The sequence below is a fragment of the Onychostruthus taczanowskii genome, unplaced genomic scaffold (assembly GCF_017590055.1).
Source record: "Onychostruthus taczanowskii isolate IOZ18803 unplaced genomic scaffold, ASM1759005v1 scaffold118, whole genome shotgun sequence".
NCBI lineage: Eukaryota > Metazoa > Chordata > Aves > Passeriformes > Passeridae > Onychostruthus > Onychostruthus taczanowskii.
Window position 1 is genome coordinate 1,437,779 of NW_024498329.1, and position 12,792 is coordinate 1,450,570.

The 12,792-nt window shown below is 40.8% G+C and overlaps 1 protein-coding gene across 1 annotated transcript in view; it reads left to right on the forward strand.

The window, feature by feature from the left end:
• The window catches only part of DAPK2 (death associated protein kinase 2), a 72,791-nt gene that overhangs the window by 951 nt on the left and 59,048 nt on the right, over positions 1 to 12,792 (forward strand). The window contains exon 2 of the mRNA XM_041427690.1: positions 5,844 to 5,940. Within this exon, the coding sequence (XP_041283624.1) occupies positions 5,879 to 5,940 (62 nt within the window). The 5' untranslated portion in view covers positions 5,844 to 5,878. The remainder of the gene's footprint in view (positions 1 to 5,843; positions 5,941 to 12,792) is intronic.

The following is a 12,792-nucleotide window of genomic DNA, read 5'->3' on the forward strand; positions in this document are numbered from 1 at the left end:
CCACCCAGCTCATCGCTCAGGCACGCCGGGCTTTGGGATCGCCGGCCTGGGCTGGGAGCTGGAATTAGCTGCAGAGCCAATGTGTTTGTACGTGTGCTTGAAGCGGAGGCTTGGAAATAGTCTTGGGTCCTTTGCTACACGTGTAATTACTGCAGGGTAAATTTGGGAGGTCACAAAAGGTGCCCTTGAGAGTTAGTGGCAGGAGCAGTGATTCTGTATCACTGGGATTGAATGCTCAGATGGTCAGTGTGCTTTGTGTTTTTTATAGACACACGGGTAGTAATAGTTGCCCCAATTTCCTGGCAGAAGAATTTTTAGGCTACTTTTGTTTTTTGACGGGAAAATGTTTCAGTGAAAATAAGGGTTTGCTGGAACTGATAGAACTGTGCTATGCTTATGTGAAAGCAGAGGGTAAAACACACTTGGGTTGTTCAGGTTTTTTTTTTTGCTGTTGGAATTGCTTAGTCTTTTGTGGAATAAAAGAGAAAGAAAGGTGAAAAAAAGAAGGAAAGTGAAAGAAGAAAATACTTTAATGGTTATAAAAATCTGTTTAATTTTAGCATGAAATACCAAAACTAGAAGACAATATAACTTTAATTTGTTTAATGGTTTGTTTTGTTTTGTTTTGTTGGGATTTTTTTTTCTGATTTTTTTTTTTTTTTTCATTTTCCAGATCATTAATTTAAAACAATCCAGTTTTGATTCTGATTTGGTTTTGGTCATTTTTCAGTATCATAAAACAGTTCGTGCAGGAGGTTTTTACTTTGGTCTGTTCTAACGGGTTTGGGATTTTGGTTTAGTGTAACTAATGTTTTGTAATATAAAAACATGCTAGGGGAATGCTTCTGAATTTGGCAAAGGGTTTAATGATACAGCTCATGTCAGATTAGTACTGATGTACTAATGTAAGATGTACTTGAGAAAGTCAGATTAGTCAGCTGTTACCTCAGGCACTTGAAACTGTTTTCCTTAGGACAGAAGAAACCCTAAGCGAAAAAAATGCAAGGCTGTTGGCGAGGGAAGTGCTCCAACACCTGTTCTCACCTCTGATTTCTGTATTCTGCTCTTGTTTACTGGTGGGTGGACATTTAACGTGGGTTTGACATGTACAAGCCAGTCACTGATTGTCACATAATTTGGTAATGACAGGCTAATAACTTAACCTGTGCAGGGAAATCTTCATTAGAGAAGAGAAATAGAACTTACTTTTTTCTGCTCCTCTTGAGAGGGATCCTGTCTCTCTCTGCAGAAGAGTGGGTTTCTGTAGATCCATGACCTTTACACACAGCACAAGCTTCACTAAAAAGGCCCTTCTGTCTGCAATAAGAATGTCTTTACCCAGGGATTGTACTGATGTAAAGCCCCCATGATGTGTGTGTAAATATATGCCTTAGATCACAGTGGGAAACTGATTTCTTAGGGTAGAAATGATTCTGTTTTATGGTAGGGCAGAGTTTAGGAAGAATGTGAAGAGATGAGCCAGGACATGTTTCTAGTGCCTGAAACTGCCATCTCAGAGTCTGTATCCTATTTCTAGGTTAGCTACAGCTTTGTTCCATGTCTATAGTAAAATCATTCACACAGGTTAAGCAATATTTTGCTGCCTTGTGGTATTTGGCCTGTGTTAAGGAGAGTTGGATAAAGCAATAAAGGTGAAATATTATGTTTTTATTATGAAGTATTATGCTTTTATACTGTAATATACTATGGAGTAGAAGTATGGAAGCACAGCAATATAAATGCTGAGTAGAAACTGGCCTTCATATGAAAATGCTCACTGTGAGGAATCCCAGAGCAAAGAGACAAGGAGAGGAGAGATGGGCCCAGTGCAGGATGGTTGGGGAATAGACATGGCATGTTCTCTGAAATGACACAGAAGCTCATCTCCTCTGCTGAGCTTGCCTTGGAGCAATTAAGCTCTGGTCTGATTCGAAACTCACTGAAGCAGATATCTTCATTGCCCTGGGTTTAATGAATTCTGGTGCAGCTCTTGAGTGATGGGAATGGCCCTGACTCACTGGATTGTGATATTGTTTGGGCACATGCCCCTGAAGTGTTGGTATAAGGTGTGTATCAGGAAAAAAAGTTGGCTGTTGCTTTTTCCTCAGATCCAGAACAACTGTTTTGTCTGAATCCAAGATGAATGTCTGTCCATCTCTAATTCTGCCTGCCTTCGCTGGCCACCACAAGAAAAATCACCACCTGACTAGAAAAAAAAAATAAGGCTCTCATTCCTGCTCTGATGTACTTGTGCTCTGTATTTGTAAATGGTGTCCAACAAAACCCTTACAGTATAAGAAGTCTTTGAAAGGGAGATCACCTTCGTTTCCTAAGGTGAGAGAAAGGCAACATTTATGCTTGTGAATGGCACTTCTATTTCAGATGAATTTTAAGTGTGTGAAGGTTATCTTTAGTTGGCTTACCCTCCTGTGCTGTGCCAATGACAGTTGCTTTGGGTCATCAAGTGTATGATCTATTCTGGGCATTTGCTGAGTGTGACTGTTGGGTGAAAGCCAGGGAGAGATACGTGTGGAAGGCAGGATAGGATAACATGAAGTGATAGACATGGGAAACACCAGCGCATCAGACCACTGCGGGTCTGAACGTCGTGCAGCAGTTTTGTCTTCAGGCTTCAAAAACAAGGCTCTGGGCTTGAATGGGCCCTTTGTGGGAGAGCTAACTTAGTGCTTTGACCTCTGCTGAAATGAGTGTAAGTTAAGAGATCAGCAGAAGGGATAAGAATTTCCTGGTTATTTTTGCGTGGATTCTACTCATCTGCAGAATCAGCTCTGTTCTTCAGAGGATGTTGGGAAATGAGAGAACTTGACAATCAAACATTAAGTGATTGTGTTCACAGAGGCATTTTGGTTGGGTTCCCCAATCTCAAAGCGATCTTTTTAACCTGCTCTTCTGAATGGCAATGAACTCTTTCTTAAAACAATGACTTGTTAAGTGTGTTTGCATTAATGTTGTTTTTAACCATGGATTCTGATGGATTGGATTCTGATGAAGGGAGTAGTCAACTTGAGGGATTTGCAATCTTTGGGCAAGTCTCAGCAGCATCTCTTATTACCTGGGCATTTTCTTGTACTTTTGTGTGCTCAGAATGTAATTTTGCAATTCAGGGTGAGCAAAAGGTTTGGGTTTTCAGCAAGGCTTGGCTTTGTCCTTCGCTTGCTTTTTTGAAGTCTGTAAAGGCTGAATGCAGCCAAGGCATAAGAAAATTCTGCTTTGAACAGTAGCAAGCAATATTATATAAACTTAGTAAGGATCAAATAGCTCAGAGATGTCCTCATTCTTGTAAATATGACAGAAGCATTTATTCACTGTAGTTTCAAGATCTGAGCAATAGTGGTCGGTGGTCTTTTGGTGAGATTATGAAAGGTTGCTTGAAGAATACTTCAAGTACTTTTCACTTTGCATTTATCACTTCATAATTTGCTTACAAAGTGAAATTTGAGTTGCTTATTTTCATTGAAAAGTAAAATAGACATTTTCATCCCAAGCATGAACGTGGTTTTGGGAAGGAAATTATTGAGCAACAGAGTTAACAGAACAGTTCACCTGGCTTCACTTTGAAAAACTATGAAAATGTCAACAAAGCCAGGATAGAATGTGGAAAAATAAGAACACACATTGCAGTGCATCATGCTCACCAATGCAAGTGTTGGTTTCTACAATGTATTTTATTAGTGTGGTGGTTATCCTGGGCTTCAGTGTCACAACCTGTGTGGGTTCTCGTTTGCGGTGGGTAGCCCAACAAGGGAGATCATTGCTAAAACACTGTTATACAAGAGGGCAAGGCAGGTGTGTTTGCCTCCATTACAGAGCTCTGGAGCTGGATTCTGAAACTGGGCTTTGAGCAGGTGTTTTAATAGAAATGCAGCAGCCTCAGAGACCTTGAGCTATTCCATGTGCAGTGCAGACCTCCAGCAATGCTGTTCTCGAAAGCACGTGAGGAATGCCTTGCATCTGTCCTCCGCCAAGGCACCTGCAAGTGTGTCATGAAATGCTCACTTCTGACATATGGCACAAATGAGTGTGTTTGGGTCATGTGCCAGCTGCAGGTCAGTTGTGTCACACCACAGCATGCCTGTCACCCCAGAGGTGTGCAGATACACACCTTCAGAGAGCACAGGTTGCAGTTCTGATGTATAACTGAAATACTCCTCATCATCTGACATCATCTGTGGCTGTAAGGATTAATGTAGTAGCCCTTCTTATTGACATAATCAAAGAATTTTTTTCTCCTAATGTGTAGGTTTTGCTAACATCAACTAAAAAAATATGTTTATGTAGAAGCACTAGGGGACTTTCTGTTCTTTTGAAGTAAGAGAAGGAGTGTATTTGGAAAGGAATTGATACTCAACATGCCACCCATGTATTAGAAGCCAGTGGTTTGTAAAAAGGACTGGGGCAAACAAAGCAACCAATCTTTTTTTCTGAAGTGAGTGAATGACGACAGCTTGGGTACGTATTGAGGAATTGTAAGATTTTTACAATGTATTTTCTGCTCACGATACCCGCTTTTGTTGGAGAAAAGTCTTCAATTTGTGTGCCTTTCCGTTTGTCAGGAATACTCCAATTGCTCTTTGATACTTAGTCCTGTTTTATAGGTCTGCTGAATCTTCTTGTAACACTGAATTGAACTTATTTCTAAAGGATCAAAATAGAGCTTTCTTTGCTTGTGAAATATGCTTCACAAATGCACCAATGACTGCAGTTTAAAAATCTGCAGCAGCTGTACAGAGATAAGGAACTTGGAAGTCCCCCGTGCATCTGAAGGAAGCAGCATCTGGGATTCATAAAGCAAAGCACATTACGTTGACAAGATATGCTGTTGAGTGTAGAGATGTGTGAGAATAACTATATGTCTCAATGTAGTTAGCTTTTATTGTGCTGCTAGAAGCCTTACAGCTATTTTACATGTTCTGATCTAAACAGTGGATATTTGGGACATTGGGTGTACTGCCAGGTTCATCTCCACAGGAAACAGCAAATAGTTCATGACCTGACTGGCCAATTACTCTGTTCAGATCTATTCTGTTACCATAACATTACTGTGGAGGTGTATCCCAAGGAATAATGTGAGTTCTCGTCTGCTCCTCTTCCAGAAGCAGCCCAGTGTAATGCACAGATGCTCCAGTACACCAGTATGAAGCTTGTATTTTCAGAGCTCACAGAGATGATCAATTTAAAAGATTGTGTTCAGGAAACAAACTGCACAGTTACACAGAGTAACACCTGTGGCAGATGCTGCTGGTATTCTTCTCATTTGAAACACCTACTGTGTGTGATAGAAGATGTACTGCAAGCTCTGGAGAGGGAATCAACACTTTTTTTCCAGCAGCAGTTCAAATGTCTATGTGCTGTCCTGCCTGTGTGCTTCAGGAGCACTGCCTGACCTGAGAAAAAGGAAGCTCTGCCTCCTGCTCTCCCTGGCTGAGGATCTGTCTGAGGGAGTCTGTAATGCTAGTTCTTGTGCTTGCTCCTTTTAGTGTAGTGTGTAGGCTTTATTGTCCAGAACGTAATCAAATTATTAATTCATTTTCCTTTCATCACGTTTGTGTTTCTTGGTGTGTTCTGTGCTTCCAGTTAGTTGTGTTCTTGGGTACATCAGTGGTGGCCAAGAATCCCCTTCACTTAAAGGTGATCATCTCTTTCCAGATTTGAGCCCTCATTATTTGGCTGAGACTGCTGAATTCATTATTTTGATTGATCAGTGGTGACTTCGGCCATGAATGAGCTGCAATGGATCCAAAGTGCCTATACCACAAATGTATGTTACTGAGAATTAGCCTCCTGCAAGATGTAATGAATGTCATTCTTCATTAATATTCTAGTTGCATCATCCTTGAGTATCAATGAAAGACCAAGTATGGCTTTCTTCAAGCAACAGCAGGTGGAGGACATTTACGAATTTGGGGAAGAGCTGGGAAGGTAAGGTCATACTGGTGACACCACGTGATTCTAAAAGCTGACACATGAGGGTATTTGCTACTTCCTTCTGTGTGATAGCCTACATCACTTACAATATACTACAATAGCAACACACACCTTTACAAAGACTGCACTTTAGATAGGAATTCTTTGTAGGTCTTTTTTTGTTTTGTTTTGTTTTGTTTTTTCTTTAGATTAAATGTGCTAACTGTTTTTTTCTGTTTCTTTTCTTGCAACTAGGACAACAAAAGGTATGTTTGCATTGTCTTTTGTAGATGTGTCCATGCTTTAGACTTGAGTTCACATGCCCATTCTCAGAGCCAGCTGGGAACCAGGAGCCTGTGGTGCTGTCACCACAGACATGGCACTTTCACTTGTTCTGTTGTTTTGAGCAGCACTTCACAGCACTGTTGTTTTCAGCTGTCTCCAAGCACTGACATCACATGTTCATATGTGCCTGCAAAAAAAAAGGAGCATGTATTCCTGAAGGGCTTTACCTCTCAAATCTTCAGTTGGACTGGTTAATGCTTGTTGATAGCCTTTAATGTATAAAGGCTTATCCTGTTACATTGTAGGTAGTTGGTAATTACAGGTGTAATTACCAACTGTTAGCACGCTTAACCATGAGCGTGTGCTTAAACACTGCTGGGTTTGTGAACTGGATACCACAGGGTACTGGATACCCAGTCTCTCAGCAACATACAGAGCTTTGGGTGAGGATGGCTGGTTTCCATTCAGCATCCAACCCTCTAATTTTTTTGTTTTAATATGCAAATAGCTAAATTAGGGCTGTACACAGGTTGGCTTCTTTCCCAATGTCTGGCAGTTGGTTTTGATTCACGACTGTGTATGTGCCATCACCCTTTCTTAAGGGCCATTAATGAGCTCCATTAAAACACCTCAGTTGATGCTGTGTCCATGCAGAATTTTTATTTTTTTCATTCTCAGCTGTTTAATCTTTAGAGTTACTGAGAAGACTTCTTCTAAGGGGAGAGGGGTTGAAGTTTGTTTGTTAATTTTTTTTCCATTCCCTTCCCTCTCAGGAAGGCCATAACTATTAAATTTCCTGTAACTGCTTATTTTTAGGTATTGCTTAGTATGGAGAGTATCAGTCTGACAGTGAAAACCTGACAACAGTGAGCACTAAAGAAATTCAGTGTGTGCATGCAGGGTGTAAGAGGTGTGGTTTTTAACCAAGGAGATCCTAGGTTAAACAGTCAAACTACTAAAATGAGAAACAGGAGACTGAGTAGTTTATTTTTACTTTGTTTTCTGAATTGGTTTTGGGAATCTTTTGAGATGATGAACGTCATTCTCCAAGCTGATGGATTTTGGGGATTTTCAATGGAGAAGTGTGGCTGAAACAATCTGGCGAAGGCTGGCCATTGCTTCTTGAATCAGCCAGAGGGGCTGGTCAAGGTTTGTATGGTCACAGCAGCCTTCCTCCTTTTCAGGCTGCATGTATAGTGTCACACTGTTTTAGTCAGTGTATTTTCACTTTCAGGTTTTGGGGGCCAGTGACAAATGGTATCTTGCTTTGCTAGAAGGAAGTTAGAATGCTGGACAGATTTCAGTGACTGATCTTTTCTAGTGCTGACTGATGCCCTTAGAACTTGTAGATGCCTTTTATTAGTTCAGTTTGCAGCAAGCTGTACTCTCTACTATGGTAGAGATAGGTTAAAGGATTCACTTATTATCATTTTGGCAGCAGAAGTCACAAAATAAATGTTTTCAAACAACATCTGTGAAGAGTCTATCCTGTTCTTGTCCTCCTCACTGAGTTTGTCACTTCTTGAGAACAAAACTAGCTGTTAACATAGGCCTAGTGCTTGTTCTAGCTGGGATTCAGGCATGAGATAAAACAGAGTATCTCACTGACAGAGCCAGCACCTGTTTATATAGAAATCGTTGCACAGCACTCAGGAAAGGTTGCTCCCACCACAGACTGCAAAGCCTGAGCTCTGGTCTGGTGATGGAAGGAGGCACTTCCCAGCATTGTGCAGCACTGAGGGTGACCACAGCACAGCCCTCAGCTCCCACTGTGTAAAACCCTGCGCACAGAGAGCGTGGGCGGGCACTGCCCAGCCAGATCATCCTGGGAGTCCCTGTGGAGCTGGAAGCAGCTCAGAGGGAGTTGTCAGTGCAGTTGTCTCGTGTGCCAAGGCAGGGGTGTGAGAGAAGGGAGCAGCTTTTCCACGGCTGCAGCTGTGTGCTCTCACCAGCTGCTTAGCTCCAACATTCCCTCAGTCTTTAAAATATTAATCTTATACCAACCTCTGTTGCTCAACTTCTCCCAAGGGTACACACAGGGAGCCTTGTTTGTTATAGCAGCTCTGTTTGGGAAGCTTAGCATGGCCTATGCTGAATGTATGCAATACTTCAAATATACATATATAATTGTGTTGCTTCCCTCAAGACAGTATCAGTCACTTTCAAGTCTGTGGGGACTGAGATTCTCTATCCATGGCTGAAAGGAAGCTTAAAAAGAGGACTCTCTAAAGTGAATTTAGCAAATTTCAACATTATAAAGAAATAATACAGCTTTAACAATTTGGCCTGTTTTGAGGAAGGTCCTGGCCTAAGCCATTTGCAGGGATGTTAATGGCATGACAAATCAGTGGAAATACTCCTTGAAAAATGTGAAGAAGTGAAGACTAACTTGTCTTCTTGGGAATATGCAGCAGGTCAAATAACTGCTGCTTCCTGTGGCAAGGGAGATGACAGCTGGAGACAACCAAGAATGGAAAGCCTTAAATCAAGGGCAGAGTAGGCCCAGAGAAAGAACTGTTCTGCTGAGTTAGGGATATAGTTTCCAGGAAAGTGGCAGCAGTAAAGCTCACTGGAAAGCCTTTAGTATAATGTTTCAGTTCTGTTTTGGATGGGTAGTTGTGGCTTGCTGAACAAAAAAGTCTTGTACAAACGTGCAGGAGCCCTTTCCAGCTGTATTAGCAAACACTGCTGGTGGTGCTAGGTACTGGAATTTGAGATGTGCAGTGTGATTTATAAAAGGATATATCATAGAGTCATTAATCTATTACCTAAATGTGGTGCCAGCCAGGCTGTGAGAGCTGTTGACATTTGTGCTTCTGGGCAGTGTCACTGTTACATGCCAAGTTGGGGCTGAGGGTAGGAAATGTTATGGAGCTTTTCCTGAAGTATTTTGTAACAGTGCCCATTGAGAAAGTGTGCTTCTTCAGGGTTGTGTGGGCCTGGCACTGCTGTCCTGGGCCAGTGTCCTGCTCCTGCAGCTCAGCTCTGCAGCATGCAAGGACTCACACTTAACAGAGAAAAACAGACAAACCTTGGAGTGATATTTCTGGGCATGGAAGTCTCCCCCTTTTCTTCACTGTTGTCCTTTCACTGTAGGGAATGGGTTCTGCCTTCCTCCACAATGTGGGCCAACCTTACCACTTGCCACTCCAGTTTCTTGCCTGTCTCAGTAACTCAGAGCTATGCTCATTCCTCATCTCCTGGGCCAGTCAATGCCTTTGTGCAGAAAATAATCACTGTGATTTCTGTTGATTAGTTTGGGCATAGCTGAGCCTCCAGTTTCTCAGCCCCTACTGACCTGGGCTGTGGTTTCATGGTTAAAGCCAAGCTCTGTCTTTCATCAGTGGCTTGTTATGCCTCCTGTAGTTCCTCATCTCCAGCTACAAGTTCCTGCTTCCTCTGTGCTTGTGTGTGGAGGATTAACTCTGCTCTTTGAGAGAGGAGATACCCCCTTTTCTGGGTGAAGCTTTAAAGGACAGCAAATGCAGCATTTTACCAGTGATAATAGGATCTTGGAGCCTGGCACAAGTCACTGTTCTGACAGTGTAACTAAATATTTATTTATGTAGTGAAAACAAAAAGCAGAGATAACCCAGGTATTCTTTGCAGTGCAGGAACCTGGAAATGTACAATAAAAAAGTCATGGCCCCAGCTAGTCGGACTCTCCCTGCTAAACAGAGCTGTGGTTGCAGCTGGTAAAGTTCCTTTAACTCACATCACACAGTATCTTCATACCAGGAATGTTTTTTCCTAACTGTAGAAATTGCTCAGTACTGTGCCTTCTCAGACATGAACTTTAACTCTGTTCTTTGATTAGTTTGCACTTTAAATTAGTTCTTTAGATTTTGAAGAATAACTCTGGATTATTTTACTTTACAACGCACACAAAGCAGGTCTTTGTGTTGATGCAAAATGTTAATTTAGTTCCTGAGGACTACCCAGCACTTCTGTTAATGTTTCTTGTTACAGATCTTGTAAGTCATGTTTCATGGATGTGAATCTCCTGCTGAAACAGTTTTGGCATCTGGAACGTGGTCACAATCACTGTGATTGTTACCGGCTTTCTGATGCAGTCACTGTTCTTGAAGTTTTTCTTTTTAGTCCTTCTAACAGGTTTCCCTATTAGTTTTCAATGCTACCTTAACTGTTTCCAAAATAAAACATTTGTTACAGGAAGTGGAGAGAAAATGGAAGGTTTTGTTTTTTGGGTTGTTCTTAATAACAAAGTTGCTCTACCTACAGTAACAGAGAAGAGCTGGCCTTGGCTTTACTTCGTAACAAAATCACACATTCCTTATCATCAGCATCCACCTTGATGATGGTAATGATCTCAGTGTATCTCCTCAGTCCATGTCTGGCTTTGAGAGTATAATTAGACATTATGATCTCTGTGGTAGTTCTCACAAAGCTCAAATTTAACCACTGAATATTAAACAGAATATTAATCCCAGGGAAAAGACATTGAATATTAATCCCAATCTTTGTTTTGCCGTTTCTGTAAAAATAAAACTATTTTTTCCATTTTGCATTGCAGTAGAAAGCAGATGGAAATTTCAACAGCTGAGAAAATATACTTCTCTATATTATTAATTCCATACCTTTAAAATGAAAAATATTCCTTATGAGTAAAAATGCACATGAAATAGACATAGTGCAGCTCAAATTCTAACTGCACTGGACAAATTAAAGCACTGGACAAATTGTTAACATTGATGCAGAATAGAGCTCACAGGTACTTGTCTGATGGTCAAGGCCTCAGGTGACATCTGTTAATCCTTGTTAACACTCTACACCAGTCTGAACCAGAGTGAAGACGTGTTGTAATAGCTGAGCAGTGAAATGGGAGTTTCAGCAACTCTTTGCAGTTTTGGCCTTACAGATAATTTCCTAAAGTCTTGAACAAAATGTCAACATAGTTTCCATCTGTTTGATATATGGGGAAGGAGATAAATCATTTAACTATTCGACTGTAATACTTCTCCCCTGTTACAGTTCATGTGCTCCTGGGCCTATTACTCTCAGACCATATCTAGGTGTGTTTGGACCTTTGCACACCCAGGTGCAATGTGCTAACCTTCCTTATGTACATTATGTCTGTCCCCTTGTTGCTCCACATGGTGAGAGTAACAGCTTATCAGATCAGCTGTTCCTGCTGAGCATGAGTCAGCTGTGAGCTTCCCTGGCCCTCTGCACTCTGCTCACTGCCGCTCTGTGCTAAGCTAAGTCTGATAAGCAGGGAAGATTTTTCACCATATGCATTTTATTCTTGAGCTTCACATTACACAAAAAGCTTGCCAGGCTGTCTGGAACTTGTCAGAGCTACTGGGCTCATGCTCTCTCACTGCTGACTCTGCACCTCCAGTATCAGGAGGAGCTGTGATAAGGGCTACATTGATGGCCACTGCAGGATTGGGAAGTTTCCAAAAACATTTAACAGTTTCAGGAGATGCTGTTGACGATTCAGTAGGTGGCACAATTTATTGTGACTTGTGGCTAAGGACCCCACAAGGTGTTAAGGTATTAATTGTATTACTGTACTGAAAGCTTGTTGTAATTCATAGCACTGTTCAGAAACATTAGATTTATCAAACTTTCTTTGAATTTCAAATGAGCTGCTCTCTGCTTAAACCAGTAAAGCAGATCCTTCTGTTAGAGTCAATATTTTACTCTTCTGACACTGGACACAGAGATCACCCTTGGGTCAGGGTGTATAGGTTACCTTTGTGTGAGTTCAGAGAGATGGAGATGAAATATGTCAGACAGTGACTTTATCAAAGACAAAATATGTCCAAATGTGCTCAGCACTTCCCTTCAGGAATATTGAAATTTACCCCCCAAGTCACTGTGCTCTAGAGCACTACACAATCAGTAAAAGTTGTGAGCGAAAATACCAGCATGTTTAAAAGTTGCAGCTGATTTTTTTTTCTACTACTTTGTAGTAGTCCAGCAAAATTCCTGTTAAATGCCCTATTTAAAAAAAATTTTGGATCATTCTGTTATAAACTGGCATCTGGTATTTTAGGTTCTGTGTAGTTGCCACTTCGTTTGCATTTTGTTTGGGGGCTGGGGGGTGCGGGGAAGCAAACAAGTAAACCAAAACTCAGTTTTATCTGAAGCTTAAACAGAAGTACAGTGACATTTGTGACAGTTTTATTTTAAAAACTCTTTATGAATTTACAATAGGTGCCATCAGAGTATTTAACAGAAGAAGTTGGCTTTTTTTAAGTTTTATTCCATAAAGCCTCATGGAAGCAGTGAGATACTTTCCCTTCGGTGACCTTGCCATAGAATTTCTGATTTACTGTTTCAACTATCCTACCCTAATTTCTTTATAAATGCTGTGCTATTTGACTTCCTATTTATTTACTGTGTAGATTAAATTTCTGCTGTACCAAAATGCTAGTTTAGTCTAAAACAAAAAGTCTGTAAAAAATAAAATGTACTGCAAATTATTGTAATTCACAGAAGGCTTTTACGTCTTTATGGCTGTGATTATGGAATTCCTGCAAAAACCCTCCATATATATATATATATATATATATATATATATATATTTTTTTATGCATATATTTTGTGTACCTT